This window comes from Anopheles coustani, chromosome 2 (assembly GCF_943734705.1).
Source record: "Anopheles coustani chromosome 2, idAnoCousDA_361_x.2, whole genome shotgun sequence".
NCBI lineage: Eukaryota > Metazoa > Arthropoda > Insecta > Diptera > Culicidae > Anopheles > Anopheles coustani.
This window is the reverse complement of record NC_071289.1, coordinates 46,965,953-46,984,338: the sequence shown is the minus strand read 5'-3', so window position 1 is coordinate 46,984,338 and position 18,386 is coordinate 46,965,953. Positions and strand designations below refer to the sequence as shown.

Sequence of the window (18,386 nt, the reverse complement as noted above, 5' to 3'; positions counted from 1 at the left end):
TGTTGGATCGAAGCGGTACGTTCATAACACAGAAGAGGAAGATAGCAAAAAATAGCCTGGCCGTGTAAGGGAGAAAGCATGCACCGAGTCTTGTACACAACATCCAAAGTATAGGTCAGGGGTGGTTGCGGATGGAGGAAAGTACTCGAAATCGCCTAGCGGGAAACGTCCTCCATGACACAAACATCGAGCAGTTTTGTATGGTGAGGAGGACAAGGAGGACGATTGCTCGAAAAACGTTCTTCTTGTTTTTTAATCCCCATACAAAAATGGAGGACGTTTGTTCGCGCGGAGGACGTTTTGAGGACGATATTTCGAGCTGCCTAGCGGGCGGGTGATCAACAACATAATATAAACAACACAACTTCATTTGTTTACATTCGAATGACAGTTTCAGCGCATAAGTTTCAAACTGAGTTTGAAGCGAATGAAACTTGTTTCAATTGAGCAACTACGTCCGTTCGCTTCAGGTTTGGCATTTTCTAAACATAGCGGGAACGAAATCCTTTTTTTTTCGTATGGAGTTTCCCGTCGTCCAGTGATTCCCGCTTGCTGGCCGTCACTTTGGACCATCGGGGATTGTTAAAAAAATATTCAAAATGTTTCAAAGGAAAACTTCTCTGCCAAAACCTGTACAAGTGTCAAGTAACCTTCCATATGATCGATTTGACGTTACACAACAGACGATAGATTATTCACTATGGACTCTTCGGTAGTGATAGGAAGTTGTTTTTTTGTTTAAAATAAAAATACTATTCCACTGATATTATATTACTCCATGGTAAAAGGTATTTAACAAAATGAAAATTTTTCTCTAGAGCAGTTACCAGTACACCTTTCACGATAGACCACTCAACATCAAAAATAAGGAAAAAGGTTATGATAATTGAGAAAGAAGTGCTGTGGGAATTCCTAATATTGAACGAAATGTAAACATCAGAGACCGCGAAGCTCCACTTGTTGCCCATTGTGCGCTTCAACCGCTTTCGCATATAGCGTCGTGCCCGGTTATGGTATGAATCATAATTTCTGGAAGAGGAGTGCAGTGGTGTGGTTTTTCGTTCAGTAGAAAGTGGAAAGTTTTGTCTTAAAGGATATATTCGAAAAACCGGAACGATCACATTCCTGTTACCAAGTTCTGTTTGAGCACACCAGGTGTTTATTTGGTTTGATAATAGCTCTACAGTCGAAGATGGACCGTCGTGAGCAGCAAGTGCAGCAAATTCCTCTACAGCGTCTGAATACGCGCGAGGAAAATCGAAGGCGCGCTGAGCTACGGTTGATATTCGATAAGGTGATAATTGAAGAACTTTCTTGGAGGACCACTCCCAATTCTAAAACAACATATACAAACACCTGCACACGATTTTTTCTTTTCAACAGTACGATACCAATCGTAACGGTTATATATGTGTTGGAGAACTCAAGCATATGATAGAGGAAAAAAAATGTCCAGATATAAATCAAAACGTGGTGAAAGCTTTGCTCAAAACATCGGATGAAAATAATGATGATCATTTAGATTTTGAGGAATTTTACAAACTCAGTATACAACACCCATACCTTTTTCGTGATATATGCGTCAAGTACTGCCGGCTAGTCGTACCCAATCGCAATCCGAATGCAGTAACTGGAGATGAAATAGGTAAGCTGGTGCATATTTTCGCTGCAAATCATCTGCTACTTGTTATTTAAAACATGTGAATCATCTAAATACACTAATTTCTAGTTCAACCAAATCAAATTCTGTAAATTGGCTTTACTACTTTATTAGATAGTTGTTTACCTAGTTGGTGGGGCTGGGTTGTATTTGCGATAACAGCTAATCACCAAGATAAAAACGTATGTCACCTTAAAGTTTACTGATAAGTTTGAGAATCCAAGTACTTGGAAAATTGATAAGATATTAATGCTTTTTAGTATCTCAATAAAAATATTTTTTAAGATTAGCTAAAGAACTTTTCCATTTTTCTTTTTCTTTTTAGATGGCGAATATGAACAAAACATGAAATTGTGGCCTCCACCGTTAATGATGATAGTTTTTTCTATTATGGAGATAATTTTCTTCGTCGTTGATATCTTCCATACACAAGAGTAGGTAGTGATGTTTTTTGTTGGATCTATATCTTTTACAATTCTCTCTTCTACTTTTACCGCGTAGTAAAAACGGCACGAGCACCAGTGGACCGATGGCTACCTTATTTATTTACAACCCCAACCAAAGGGAGGAGGTTTGGCGATTTCTAACCTACATGTTTGTTCACATTGGGTGAGGGGTCAATGAGCAGATTGTAGGGACAAATGACTGATCCTAAGTGCTAAATACGCTCTCATAATTTTTTAGTATAATGCATCTGGTTATGAACCTTCTGATCCAAATATTTTTGGGTATCGCACTGGAATTGGTACACTGTTGGTGGCGTGTGGCATTAGTTTACCTGGCAGGAGTTATCGCTGGTTCAATGGGTACTTCCATATTTACTCCGCGGGTTTTTCTTGCTGGAGCATCCGGAGGTGTCTATGCACTTATCACAGCCCACATCGCGACTATCATTATGGTAAAAAAAGTTAAATTAAATTTTCAATTCACAAGGCGCAACAATATACATTTTTGCTACTTTCGTTATTTAGAACTGGAAGCAAATGGAGTTTGCAATCGTGCAACTGTTTCTTTTTCTAATCTTTTGCGCAACCGACCTAGGAGTTTCGATTTACAACAGCATCAACGATCCATTGGACAAAGTTGGCTATGTAGCACATGCCAGTGGTGCATTGGCCGGATTTCTCGTCGGCATCGGTGTGCTGCGTAACCTGAAGGTAGTGCCTTGGGAGCGTAAGCTGTGGTGGTGTGCTGTGACGGTGTACTTTATGCTGATGGTCGCTGGCATAATGTACCATTTCTTGAATCCTGCACATTTCTATTAAGGAAATATCGGACCACAACGTATTTCTACCGATATTAAATATCGGTGTCTCCATCGTGGGGCTTCCTATGGACTTTCGTATTACGAAAAATTTACATATATTTTCAAAATTCCACAATTTTACAAAATTACAAAAAGTGTCTTTCATTCGCCGTTGTTTTGAAGCCAAATGTTTTATAATATTCTTATTTAAATGAAACATGATCGTGCCTTTTCATCTTACGAACATTTTTTACAAGTTCAATTTTTAAACATTGTTATAACCATAATCGATCGCACAAACGATGTACCCATTTGCAAACACAAAGCAATGTTTTATTTTTAACTTTTTCGTACTTATACATTGTTAAAAAAGAAAAATTATAGAAATGTATACAGAATAAATTTTACAGTTATTACTTCAGTAGGTTTAATATTTTTGTTTTTTCAAATCAACCTCGTCATCGATTCCCGATTTTGTTTTACGCTTTTGGATGATGTTTTGAATCTGCTGCCACTCGCGATCCAGCTCTGCCTTTTCATTTTTCTCCGTCTTATGTTTGCGTGTTTTCCGACCGTCCTGCATTTTTACACCGTACTGGAATGCAGCCTTCGGTAGCGCTTCCTTGCTGCTCATGTAATCCGAATACTCCTCCTGTGTGTCAAAGTCCCACCTTCCGATGGGACCCTTTTTGTTACCCAGATCCATTTTTGTGTAGTCGACCTCATCGTCAGAATCGTCGATAGCATCGTTCATCTCCTGTAATCCAGGATAACACTCAGCGTATCCTTCTGGTTCGGCCGTCAACTTGGTGATCAGGTGGGCGGATAATCTTGGTGGTGCTGGAACAGGTGGCATGCTCGATGTATCACATTCTTCCACTTTATGTTCTTCATTGTACTTCTCGAAGTAGCTGTGCTTGCCGATGTTTCCTTCAAGCTTCGAAGACCCAGCCACGTCCTCGTATCGACGATTTGGTTGGTAGTCGCCAATTTCGCCGTATATTGAATCATCCACCAACCCTTTGTCACCCGGTTCTTCTGGAAATTTGAAAAGAGGCTTGTCCTTATCTCGACGCTTGTTTTTCTTACCCCTGCCACCCTGGCGCAAATAAGATAGAATTTGCGCTAACTTATTAATAACAATGTCGTTCGTGGTGAGAGTTTGTGTATCGCCAACCTCCAATGGCACCTCTGCTTTCGAACGAATAACGGTGGTTGGTATATCTGAATCAGCATTTTCATCCTCCAACTCGATGTGATAAGCCGTGCGACCAGGAGCAAACATATCATTACGTTCGATCGTACGCGAACGTTGTTTTTCGAGAATTCTAAATATATTCTGACCGATAACAGTTCGAAATTCTAGCTCGCCCGTATTGGGCTGGTCTTTCTCTGCAGCATTTGCAGCTTTTTGAACCGGGACTGTAGCTGTAGCCAATTGGGAAGGGTCCATTTCTGCTAGTTTCTCCATTTCGTCCTCTTGTTCCTGTTCTTTGGCAATAATTTCACTTCGAACCTTTTGCAGCAAAGCATAATCTAAACCTTTCACCAAGTGGGTATGTTCCATGTCACCACCCAAGAACTTAGATTCTTGTATTTGCTGCCTGCGTCGCTCAGCAGCATCCATTCCTGATTTTGCATCGGGTGCTACAGCTCTGTATGCGCTTGTTGAATTGGAGGAGTCGAGATTTTGGTAGTCTGGGTTGGCTCCATCCCGCCGTTCTCGAGCTCGATCACGATACTTTTCAGCTAGCTCGGCCAATTTATTATCTTCCTGTTTCTTTAGTTGTGCATAAAAGTTCTTCTTCTTTCGACGGGCCTCATGCCTTTCCGAAGATGGGGGTTTCATTGACGACGACGACGCCGACGATGACGATGATAATAATGATGATGAAGATGGGCCAGTCGAAGCGGTCCCTGGGGTAGCCTTCGACATGGCATCCCGAATGGTTCCTGTGGCATGTCCGCCTCCGGGTGGTGCTCTTGGGGTCATTAGTAGCTTACGGAAATCATCGTTGGTTAGCCTTTGCGTCGCCGGCGTCTCTGGTTCCTGGGTATCGTTATCGATAGGCATTGTTGAGCTTTTTTACCCTAGAATGGTTATAAACTATCTGTTGTTTAGTTTAATTTTGTTAATTCAATTCAGTAATTAAACTACACTGATGAGAAATTTATGTTTCGATTAGATTTTGTATGACACAATGCATATATAAATACAGGTTGGTTAACTTTGCTTATTTTGAAATACTCCTACCCAAGGTGGGTCCTAAGGGAGGTGAGCTCAAAGGCCTGGTCGTGGCAGCCATTTTGAAATTAATTTTTGACAATCGTTCCTGGTTTTATTTACCAACAAAAGGATAACGACGCGTTAGCAAGCTGCTGGTTCCAGTTGATACGCTTACCAGAAGACTCTGCCCTCATTAGCCATAACTTTACTGAGGACACAGTTCCATCTACGATATATTGCAAAGTCATCTGGTAAATGAGGTTGGACGAGATGGGTAAAGCGGTTTGGTCGTCTAAAGGCACATATGTTAACACTTTATTGCTACAATGCTACACGAAACGTGTTTGTTAAAACGACAGTATCTTCTTCATATCGCATTTTTTCACATTCCATGAGTTATTTTTGCAAAAAACACAGGTGAACAGGATAAATACGGCATTTTTACGCTTTCAGAAAGAACTTTGGAAACAAACACTGGCAAATTGTAAACATAAACAAAACCCGGAACGATTGTCAAATTTTTCTTTTATTTTTCAAAAAAAATCAATGCGATTTGTTCGGGATGAACCCACCTGGATAGTAATCACTTTGCTCCTACCGCAAAACATCTAGGCGGGTTCTAAGCAAGATAAATACATATGTATTTGATGATATACACATATATATATATATATATATGATATATACATATGTATTTGATGTAGTATATCCCCGGTGTACAAAAACTTGTATGCAATCACTGAACGCCATACATTAGAATTACTGAACGCCATACGCTTGAATTACTGAACGCCAAGCAATAGGAGTCTTTTTGATATATGGCGTTCAGTAATTCGAAAAATGAGAGGAAAGAACTCACTCTCCTTCTTTTATGGGTTACCCCTCCTCGTTTCTCCCTTCCCACATTTTTCCCCATACCCTCCGGGTCTCCCAATGCCCACGAGGGAAATGTCATCCGAAAATGTAAACAACAACTATTTTGGAATTTACCTTTAGGTTATGTTACCGTTTTATTAATTTAATTTCTCTTTTTACACTTCACTGGCACTACTCCTAGGTCTACTTCTGGCAAAACCTGCAAAAGAAGAAAGACTATATCACTTATTATGTACAATTATGCACAATATAAAGATGGAATACTTATCTTCTTTCCATTGCCAGCATCAAGTGGAAGAGCGTTGACAATACTGAAGCACGATCGATTTTCATCTGCTTTACATGTTTAAATGAAAGCAAACACTTTATTAATCAATCTTATCTATTAACGAGCTTGGTTAGATTGAAAACACAACTATTTTTCACACTTACAGCCTTTTACGATGGATAGCATAAGTTGAAACGCGTTGAACGCTTTTGTAAACTCCGTTATCGCGTCTGGAAACCGGAATATGACATCTTGCAATCCTTCATCGCGTTTGTTACCTTCATTAATGATTCTTTAAACTTGAATATGATATTTGTAAACTTCATTATCGCCCTGTCAGATTGGAGGCCGGTTTGTTTTGGGTTTCATAGATGCAAATTGTGTACACATACATATATAGTCAACCATTCGAAAAAGACGTTACTATTCACAAATTGTATCCACGCTGTGAATCAATTATTTTAAACGATTGAACGGTTCCATTGAATATCTGTTATGGAAATGGTATATTGTGGTATACACAAATCATAGGAGGGCCCATAGAAACGGAAATGTAAGATTTATTCTTACCAATCTAGTAAGCTTAGATGTGCTGCGGTGAAGGTAATTGCAAGTGAGAATTTCAGATTCCGTGATAAACAAGCTCAGCGAAGGAGAAACAGGATTAAACAACCATGTTTCTCATTGAAGTTTGTCACACCTGAAAACGGACGTAACAAAGATGAGTAAAGTAACAATTAGAGAGAAAGAAAGTCTTACCTTTAATAAATGCTGGTGCCGCTGCATCAGCTATAATTGCACGAACTTTTATCTCATGTTGCACTTCGTTGATGATGGCTCCGTTATCAAAGTCGTTAAGCTCCTGCAGACATGTCTTAGGAACTCTTCGACCCTTAGCCACTTCTGGTAGCTCATGGATGTTCATAAGAATCGACCAAAACGTGTTCAGGCCACGTATGTGTAGTGGCAACCCATCGATACATAAATTTAGAGATATCGACATTTCACATTGCTAGAAATAAATAATAATTCAACATCACGATACGTGTTAGCGCATTCGGCTAGTATTTCAATCATCTTACCTGAATCGTTTGGACAAACTACATAGGATGGCTTTGTGCCAATATCGACCACCATTCACTGCAATAATGTTCGCGACGGTCTTATTAGATTTCAAAAGAGTACAATCGTTTTCGGCAGCTGATTCTCTCGTAAAATATCTAACATCTTGTTCACAATCGACCACTGCCAATTGTTCACTGCCAAAAACCTTATACATTCCTCCATCGTCGTGTTGTACTACTATCTAAGCTATCTACACTGCTCACGTTATCCGGTAAACCATCGATTCTTGAGATTTCGTCTTGACCGTGATCGTCTCCAGAACGCGTTTCTTCTTCCGAGGCCTTCTTCGACAACTAGATCGAAGACGATCAAAGAATCATCATTAATCTCTAGCTGACCCACACTGGTACTAGGAGCTTCTAAAATAAATAATCATTTATTTAAATTTCGCATTCAAATATTGAGCAGCACAAGCACAAACACTTATGATCCATTCCACAAGAATGTTGGCTCTCCTGATCAAATCTTTTCCCATTCACTTTGTACAAATTATCTGAACGCTTAAGCTGCCCTAGAAAGTTGTTTTTGTATGCCATTTTCACTAGTTATGGACACCACTTTTGATAAAATCAAAATTTCCGAAGTGCTGGAAGCTTGCAACGTTGCTTCCGATTTTGTTTACAAATTTGTGTGATGCGGTGGAAAGGGAGAGGCACAGTGGAATTGCTTCCTTAGTCGTGCGCTCTCGCTCTCGCACATGGTATAAACATTGAATGTTCCAAAGATGACAGCTCGTGGTTACCTGGGAGGTTGGACAATAATAGATGCAACTAAATGACAAGCGAGACCGGTGGAAATACAGCGGCTGATCCCAAAGAGTGGGAGATGCAAGATCGTCAAGTGGAACTACAAACTATTTTTAATTCACCGTTTTTTTTATTTCATATCGCTATACTTTGGCCGCCTCCATGCGTTGTCAAAACTCAAACGGCTGGGTTACAGTTTCTAATGTAGCGGTTTATTGGAAGGTGGAAAAACGTTCTAAAGATCAGACAGAATGTTCCAAAGATGCTTGTCAATTGTTAGTTGGGTTATCACACCAATGGTGGCAAAGCCACCGAACTGTCAAAATTTAGTTTTGGCATCCAGTTTGACACAATCCCAGTCTCCCGAACACGTGCTTTTTCGATAAGCTTGTCGGCCGGGTTTTATTAAAAGCTCGGCGGCCGAGAAATCCGGCATTACCCGCCGTAAAAGGTGTCGGTTTTCAAGCGCTTCGGCGTGTCGCTTTAAAAAAGTTCTTATTAGAAGCCAAAAAATTGATTCTCTTGGCAGCGTTGCCTCTTTTACGTGTGGGTTGCTCGCCCTCTGTGTTTGCCTCGCGTATTATTTCTCCGTTGCACGTATTTTTGCTTCTCTTCCAACAGTCTTGACTCTGCATTGCTAGGGAATAGACGTGCTCTCCGTTCACTCGCGAATCATGCGTCGTGGTTATGGTGCGCTGTTGAATCCAACGCTCGACTCAAGTCTCGATGTTCCGTTCAATGCCATGCCTGGGATCTGAAAGTAAATAGTCGGTAATGTCTGGGCTATTCCTTGCCTCGAAAACGGACACGTTATACACCAAATATTAATCGATGCTATGTGATGTGCCATTCGCTTCGTGAACGCATTGCGAATGACCACTATGAATTGAGGATCGTGCATTTTTCCACAAAATAGGGTTTTTTTTACCGATATATTTTTATTTGAAAAATCGTTTGCGCATCATCTCGTAACTTTCTGATGCCGATGGCTCATCTGGGACCTTATGAAGATGATTTAAAGTCCTTACACACGAACGGTAGCTGGAACGATCTTGCGGTCTTCCACAAAATGTTAGTTCGAAACAATACGAAAGTTTTTACTCGTACAGGATGGTTCTAATCCCGTTCTCTCCACCTTGAATCCGCTCAAAAGTTAAAATGTGTAACTAACTAAAATTCAAATATCCGAGCATGTTATACATATAATATGGATTTATGTTCATCGATCTGCAACAGAATTACAAGTAGCAAAAAGATAACAAATTAGAGCAAAACCTAAATGATGGACATCCAGAGGTGCATGAAGAATAGAAAATAACATACGCTTATGGACGCGGTGCGTGGGGACGCAGCGTGTGTGTGTGTGGCGCGGTGCAAGTTCTACGCGTTGAAACGCACACGCTCTCAGCTCGCCGTGCACCGCACACACTCTCATCGCGTGTTGTCTACCCACGTACGTGTGGAAGCAAGAGCGAATGCGAGATTAGAGCGAAAGATCCGAGCCAGTGGCCGAAAATTTTAGGCTGGGATGGTGCCTCTTGGTAGTGTGATAAGGCAGGCCACCTGGGAGAGGGAGTTTATATAATTCACTTTCGGTTTATGCGGTTTTCGGCAATTTAAGATTAAAATACTGAAATTTTATAATCTTATTATGCTTATAATTGATTATTAATAAAATTAAAAAACATGAATCACTTTCAAATCAAGCTTAACATGCCCGATACAGCAAACTCCACACAATGACAGCTCGGTGATACGGGTAAGCTCATTCACCAACGGACCCCCAGCCACTCCAATGTCATTCGTTTTCGATGGTCGTTTGACAATCCAGTGCTTTTTCCATGCCACCATTGGTGACCAGTGTGATAAGGCCATTATTGATGAGCATGAACAACATCGTTAGAACCATGATAAAACTTAAAATGTTACTTGGGTTGCTTGCTCTGCTACAATTGAGAGTATTACAATTGGGAGGGCGGAAACGACAAACTTCTCGACGCTGTCCCATACAAAAGGTAAACAACACTTTGAAAAATGCAAAAAAATGGCTGGCCGTCTCGACGATCCAAAACGACGCCACCTACGTGTCGAGACGATGCGCGGAAACGAAACGACGCGGCTAGCCATTTTTTCGCTTTTTCCAAAGGTGTTGTTTACCTTTTGTATGGGACCGCGACGAGAAATCTGACAGTTTGTATCGTTTCCGCCCAGGTAACCACGAGCTGTCATCTTTGGAATATTCAATGTTTATACCATGTGCGAGAGCGAGTGCGCACGACTCAAGGAAGCAATCCCATTGTGCCTCCCTTTCCACTGCACCACACAAATTTGTAAACAAATTCAGAAGCAACGTTGCAAGCTTCCAGCACTTCGGAAATTTGAATTTTGTTGAAAGTGGTGTCCATAGCTAGTGAAAATGGCAAACAAAAACAACTTTCTAGAGCAGCTTCAGCGTTCTGCTAGTTTGTACTAAGTGAATGCGAAAAGATTTGATCAGGAAAGCCAACATTCTTGTGGAACGGACCGTAAGTGTTTGTGCTTGTGCTGCTCCAAATGTGAATACGAAATTTAAATATATGATTATTTATTTCAGAAGCTCCTAGTACTAGTGTGGGTCAGCTAGAGATTGATGACGATTCTTTGATCGTCTTCGACCTAGTTGGTTCAGAAGAAGAAACCCGTTCCGGAGACGATCAGGCTCAAGACGTAGTCTCAAGAATCGATGGTGTACCGGATAACGTGAGCAGATTAGGTAGATTTAGTGGAAGTACTTCGAAGTAAGACAACGCGACGATGGAGGAATGTATAAGGTTTTTGGCAGTTGTTCAAAATTTGTTTCATTCGACTGTGATCATGATGTTAGACATTTTACGAGAGAATCAGCTGCCGAAGGACATGCTGTTTAGTTTGTCCAAACGATTCAGGTAAGATGATTGAAATATTAGTCGAATGGGCAAATACACGTATCGTGATGTTGAATTATTATTTATTTCTAGCAATGTGACTTTACCTGCTTCGATGTCTCTAAATTTAACTATCGATGGGTTGCCACTACACAGACAGATTCTTATGAACATCCATGAGCCTCGGTGGCAGTCTTCAGCGGCTCGACGAAGCCGCTAAGGGTCGAAGAGTTTCTAAGGCATGTGTGCAGGAGCTTAACGACCTTTTGGATTACGGAGCCATCATCAACGAAATGCAACATGAAACAAAAGTTCGTGCAATTATAGCTGCTGCTCTGGCACGAGCATTTATTAAAAGTAAGACTTTTTTTCTCTCTAATTGTTACTTTACTCATCTTTGTTACGTCCGTTTTCAGCTGTGACAAACTTCAATGGGAAACATGAAAGTTGTTAGTGTACTACCGAAGGCGAATATAATCCGAATTCGCACACATTAGTTTTTAAAGGGCGATCGTTACTCCATTTGAACCTACTGGCCCAAATGTTTGCCCCGGTTTGTTTGCCTCACTGAGTGGAACCAACATACAAGATACCAGGGAAATAAGCTACTAGCTAGCGGTCACCCAAGCAGATGAGGAGGGTCAACATCTATTTGTACGTTTATCTCATACATTGGTGGAGTAAGTTTAAGAAATGATCAATCTATCGAAAGAATAATATAAACATGTAACATATATGTGCATCCAACACTCACATTAAATACAAAATATTGAGTTTTCGTTCCATAACGACATCTATACATTTTAATTTTAATTCAACACTGAAATAATTTTACAGATAAAAGAAATATCGATTATTTGTATACATAAACCCTAGAGGAACAAATAAACAAAATGGAAATCACAAAACCTATCTTGACAAAAAAACAATATCATATCATGAAGCTTTTTCAACAGGTGATGACTGACCATGGAATAACGAAAAGCACCATTCGGTTCGAAAATTAGCCAAATCAATGAAACACACAATGAAAACGATGTTTCACCAAGTGATGCGCCGACATGAATCTCCACGGAAATACCCATAGCAAGCATCCAAATGTTGGTCCACAAGACGCACCTGGAAAACCATGATCAAAAAGAAATACTTAATCGTTTGGTGGCAGCACATAGTGAATCAAAGCAAAAGCAGTACATCAGCGTACAGATACATACAGATACATTGCGGCTACTTTTACAGCCGACTGGTGCTTTTCGTTGTGCCAAGGAATAACTGTGGTCAGCCATCACCTGTTGAAAATGTTTGTTGATAGATATTGGCATTTAAGCTACCAATCGTCGAAGCGGAGCGTGGCTCATGTGATTTGGTGAGCCGCCCAGCCTAAAATTTTCGGCCACTGGCTCGGATCTCTCGCTCTAATCTCGCATTCGCTCTTGCTTCCACTCGTACGTGGGTAGAGAACACGCGATGAGAGTGTGTGCGGTGCACGGCGAGCTGAGAGCGTGTGCGTTTCAACGCGTAGAACTTGCACCGCGCCCCACTCACACACGCTGCGTCCCCACGCACCGCGTCCATAAGCGTATGTTATTTTCTATGCTTCATGCACTTCTGGATGTCCATCATTTAGGTTTTGCTCTAATTTGTTATCTTTTTGCTAGTTGTAATTCTGTTGCAGATCGATGAACCATAAATCCATAATATATAACATGCTCGGATATTTTAATTTTAGTTAGATATACATTTTAACTTTTGAGCGGATTCAAGGTGGAAAGAACGGGATTAGAGCCGTCCTGTACGAGTAAAAACTTTCGTATTGTTCCGAACTAACATTTTGTGGAAGACCGCAAGATCGTTCCAGCTACCGTTCGTGTGTAAGGACCTTAAATCATCTTCATAAGGTCCCTGATGAGCCATCGGCATCAGAAAGTTACGAGATGATGCGCAAACGATTTTTCAAATAAAAATATGTCGGTCAAAAAAACCCCTATTTTGTGGAAAATGTACGTTCCTCAATTCATAGTGGTCAAAACACATTAAAGAATGAACGTTCTTCATTCGCAATGCGTTCACGAAGCGAACGGCACATCACATAGCATCGATTAATATTTGATGTATAACGTGTCCGTTTTCGTGGCAAGGAATAGCCCAGACATTACCGACTATTTACTTTCAGATCCCAGGCATGGCATTGAACGGAACATCGAGACTTGAGTCGAGCGTTGGATCCAACAGCGCACCATAACCACGACGCATGATTCGCGAGTGAACTTAGAGCACGTCTATTCCCTAGCAATGCAGAGTCAAGACTGTTGGAAGAGAAGCAAAAATACGTGTATCGGAGAAATAATACGCGAGGCAAACACACAGGGCGAGCAACCCACACGTAAAAGTGGCAACGTTGCCAAAAGAATCAACTTTTTGGCTTCTTACAAGAACTTTTTTAAAGGGACACGCCGAAGCGCTTGAAAACCGACACCTTTTTCGGCCGCCTACGCCGGATTTTTCGGCCGCCGAGCTTTTCATAAAACCCGGCCGACAAGCTTGTCGAAAAAGCACGTGTTCGGGAGACTGGGCGACAACAACATACCTCTTCTTGTCCCAAGCAGTTCGAGCCTCAGAAGCAGCAAACACCAACACAAGTAAGTAACAATACTACCCAAGGGGATTTTTGAAATATTTCCGGCGCCTGGTCCGACCCGTTTTCGCGTCGAAAACGGGTCGGTCCAGGGCACGATGCGCAGTAAATTTCGACCCGATTTGACGGCGATGTTGACGAGCTGTCAGATTCAAACTTTATGGTGGGTTCAAATTCAAAATGGTGGGTTCGAAAAAAATTATCCATCTAGGTTCAAAAATAATATCCTCTCTAGGTCTGTTTTCCCTCCTCATTCCGTTATCTTTCCTCTTCCCTTTCCTAGCCTCTTCATGTAATGCACACTTGATTCGATATTCTTTCTTTTTTTTTATTGTCGCGGTCGTGGTTAACAGTGGTCGTGATTACATTGGTGGTAGCTGTTGAAGAGAAATTTTTATTGTTTGGTTAGTGAGGATTGAACACTTATCGTTATACATACCATACGATGCGCAGACCGGTTGATCTATCGGCGATGTTGGAAAGTGTCTTGTTGATTGTCTGTTTTATTTTACGTAACGATGGATACATTTTCTCAAAATTGCACTCGCTCGAAATAAGGTGGGTAGTATAAAATTATGAAACTAGAGGTTGGAGTTGAAAAATTCGACGAAGTTTGAGCAATTTAATAATGTGTTTGATTTTTCCATTGTGCTGTTTTTTTAGATTTTAGCACTTAATTGACGGTGACTGCAGCATGTTTTGGTCAGAAAACACCCGCCAATAAAGTGTTTAGTGTGGAAGTATTCATGCTACGACATCCACCGGGACAATCAATGAGAAACCCACCGAAACAACTGAAAACCGGCTCTGGACATTCCATCGTCACAGTGTACCTTTTCAAATTCCACCAGCATCGACAAATCACGGTAATTATTGAAATCACGTTACAAAGATATGACTTTTTATTTTTGCAATTTATAAGACAACTACTGTGTATCATTTTTATCAGGAGCTTTCAAACGCAACCTTCACAACCATTACATATCATACCAGCATCTCAGCCATCGATTTCTGGCAAGTGAATCAGAGAACAACTCTTCTTTCATTAGTTGCATGAGTTTTGTCGTCTGCAAGGCTTGCTTTACATTGAGTTTGATTCCCATTTTATCTTTCCCAGTGTTTCGTTTCGCCAGCCAGCAGTCGCTTCATGATGCTAAGATCGATAAGATGCAAACGATCCGCTACCACGACATCCTGGAGTATGTAAAAAAATTAAAATCTTAAAGAGGTGTCATCGTTCTTTGGTGTTCTGGATAGGCACCTTGCCTGAATCCTCCATCAGTTCATTGTGTTGCTTGTGTCCCAGAAAATACAATGGTGCTACGACGGTACATTTCTGGCAACTGTTATAACGAGCATGTCCTACTACACCTCTGAAAATTAAATACATGTGAAATTGTCTGCCGATAAGTTTTGTAGTCAACCTGTTATAAATGCTCTTGCTGAAGTGTCTGCAATAATGGCCCTTAGATGTATCGACACATGTTTCCAGTTGATGTTTACTCCATATTCCGAGGTTGTTCATCTCCGTGACCATGAGACGTAAAGATTCCTCAACGTTCGTCGGCTTCCTCCTACAATAGAAAATAGTTCTCGTCATCACTGGTACTTTCGGCATCTCATGGATATTACATAATATTGGGCAAAACTCCATGATGCCAATTTTATGAAATGGTAATCCATCCATTGATATATGTTGCCCTGAATAAGTGTAGCAATACTAAAAAACAAAAAAATAAAAATTAGTTATTTACACCCACAATTATAATGCTTCAAAAATGCACCCGATATGATACCAATACTGGCCGCCACTTATTTCCAATATCTCGATCGATGGCTTACGGTTGGTTCCCAATAATGTTCTTGCACTTTTAGGTAAGCTTACTGCCTTAGCTTTTTCATAAGGTCCAAGATCATATCCACGCTCCAGAGCGTTTCGTTGTTATCGATATTCGATTCGCCACTCTTTCGCAAACATTTTAATTCGGGTTTCCGCCACATTTTCAAGAGATTTCTTGTACAAAATAGACACCAAGCTTTTACAACACACTGCACGACCGTTTGTTTCAAAATGTAAACAATTCCTCAACGGGCTGTTGCTCACACACAAGTCTATGCTGTTGGCAACATAACGCGAGAGAAAAGGACGGAACGACAGAGCAGACAGCATTTGGATTGTCATTAGGTAGTGAGTGGTATGTCAAACGGTGGCGGAGTGGTTGCGGGGTAGCTCTCCCGTCGTGGAGGGGTTTTTTTTGTATGGAACTTTCATGGGTTCGGGTCGAAACGTCAATTTGGCGCTCCTTGGGTAGTTATAAAAAGATTTGAACCAAATGATCCATATTCCCCTCTAATAGGTTGGACAATAATAGTTGCAACTAAATGACAAGCGAGACCGGTGGAAATACAGCTGCTGATCCCAAAGAGTGGGAGATGCAAGATCGTCAAGTGGAACTACAAACTATTTTAAATTCACCGTTTTTTTTTATTTCATATCGCTATACTTTTTCACCGGGTTTGACCGTCGGTAAAAATGGCCGCCTCCATGAGTTGTCAAAACTCAAACGGCTGGGTTACACTTCCTAATGTAGCGGTTTATTGGAAGGTGGAAAAACGTTCTAAAGATCAGACAGAATGTTCCAAAGATGCTTGTCAATTGTTAGTTGGGTAGGCACAATACGCCTGTTGCGTTGCCTGTTGCGTTGATGCAAGTTTTGGGTACTCAACTCGATGACCCCCCAAGCTGCAAACGTCACATTAAAAGACGTCTTTTAGTGGTCTTTTAATTGTTAAAAAGACCATTAAAAGATGACTAAATAACACGGTTAAAAGACCGCATATGTCAAAAAATGGGGATTTCGAAAATTCGAAATAAAAAATTGTCCCTCCTTTTTTCGAACACCCACGTCGCTGTCCTTCGTCATTGCTCTGACTGCTACGTTATGTTGTAGAGTTTTCTTTTCTGAAAGCATGTAGATTTTCATATATGTATTAGTAAATTTTTATTACATACCTGCATGTGTATCAAACCATCGACTGCATATTTCATGTTCAGCTCTCCTAACCACTAGACCATTCGATTGGACAATTCTGTTTAGTCAGTTGTCATATATAAATGGAGCAAGTGCATGCAATTCAATATGTAGAACATTTTGTTACAAGTTTTTTATTCTGAGTATGTATTTTTTAAATACATATTCCAAACGCTCGCACGACTACAAAACAATAAATGTATCGTAAGAAAGGTGTTTAATAATACTTAATCTTCTGATATGATTAATCACATAAAAATGATAATGCCGAAATGAGGCTAATTCCAATACTTTCGAACAGCCTTCCAACAGCCAGGTTTTTTATTTGTTTTCAATCCAGTAATACAAAAACACAATTGCTACATTTTCATTATGCATATCTTTCAGTCCGTTGTCCAAAATGTCCTCCTGCTGGAGTGGATGGTTGGCAAAATTTTTTGTTGCGACCTGAGCCACGGTCTATCACTGTGTATGTTTGTAGCTCCTCCGGAGAGATCCATTATGTGAATACCGCTTTTTGAATTTAAAACTAGCTCAAACACACAGCTTGAACCTTACCGGATGTCTTGGTCAAGCACACATTGTTGTCTGTAGCGTTGACGATAGCAGCAGCACTAGCCATCGTCCTACGAGCCGCAGCAGCCAGGCTGATCGATGCCGGAATTCGCCCCCGCGACGGAAGGAGTTGTCTATGGTAGCAACTCGCGCCGATCCCGAGGACCGTAGCCGAACCGAGGAACGAGGAGGCGGGCTACTGCACCACCACCCGTTCCAGAAGTAGGAACAGTCACGCTGGATGGGGAAGTGACAGCCGACGAGACTAGCCGCAGCCCTCTGACGGTGGCGGAGGAAGCGGCCGTCTCGGAGGCCTCGACGTCGGGCCGCTAACCGGCGGTAGGTCGTCCTGTAGGTGCCACCCGGCACAGATGTCGCGCAGCTGATGTGGCCAGACAGGAGGGAGAGCCCAAGTGCCTTTCGGCGTCAATGCTTTTCAATGAGCCATGCCCCAACCACTGGCTCAAAGCTCGCGGTAACGACCAGTGATGAAACGGGTAGCGCCCGTCAGGTGTTTTGGTCGGCATTCGGAGTCGCGCCCGGATCTTTCAAAGATTCCCCTGATGGTAAACAAAAAATGCACAGATTGTTATACAAGCAATTATGTCTGAAGATGAAAGCGGGATCACTGCGTTGAGTTAATCTTCCAAACAATGATCCGAACATTTCCTCTACCTCAGCTGTGTCGTCTGCTGTTGCCAAACCTTCTTGCAAGTTGTTGTTTTCTTCACTGTGATGAAATTTTTCACCCTTTTCGTTCATTGTATCGATTGAATGATTTAAAATCTGTGATGCTACGATAGTCGGCTGCACGGAATAAACAACCAAATGTTTACGATTCGTATCGTGCGTATTTTGCTGTGACAGAAATACAATGCAAGGAAGAAAAATAAGAACCTTCAAAACCAGATTGAAAATCGCACGAAATGCACTTTAATCCCGCTTGACAGTATGTAACTACACGGACACAAGCAGAAACCAAGTGCAGTAAAAACCATTCAAACTCCTCAACCCTGCATCGTAAATTGAGGCAATCAGTCTTTTAAGCCAAACCTTGCAGATTGGGCCGCGATAGGGGAGTTAGCCACACTTCAACAGCAGAGAATGACGCGT

The 18,386-nt window shown here is 41.2% G+C and overlaps 2 protein-coding genes across 2 annotated transcripts; one reads left to right on the top strand and one right to left on the bottom strand.

Annotated features, from left to right (window-relative positions):
• The first annotated feature begins 1,001 nt into the window (after window positions 1-1,001).
• On the top strand, window positions 1,002-3,327 carry LOC131262545 (protein rhomboid). The gene is made up of 6 exons (XM_058264580.1): window positions 1,002-1,294; window positions 1,384-1,645; window positions 1,986-2,094; window positions 2,162-2,269; window positions 2,345-2,558; window positions 2,632-3,327. Exons 1-6 carry the CDS (start codon window positions 1,193-1,195, stop codon window positions 2,923-2,925), a joined length of 1,089 nt encoding a protein of 362 aa, XP_058120563.1. The 5' UTR covers window positions 1,002-1,192; the 3' UTR covers window positions 2,926-3,327.
• On the bottom strand, window positions 3,199-5,082 carry LOC131262529 (protein Red). Its single transcript, XM_058264561.1, has one exon. It carries the CDS (start codon window positions 4,978-4,980, stop codon window positions 3,334-3,336), a length of 1,647 nt encoding a protein of 548 aa, XP_058120544.1. The 5' UTR covers window positions 4,981-5,082; the 3' UTR covers window positions 3,199-3,333.
• Window positions 5,083-18,386: the final 13,304 nt, after the last annotated feature.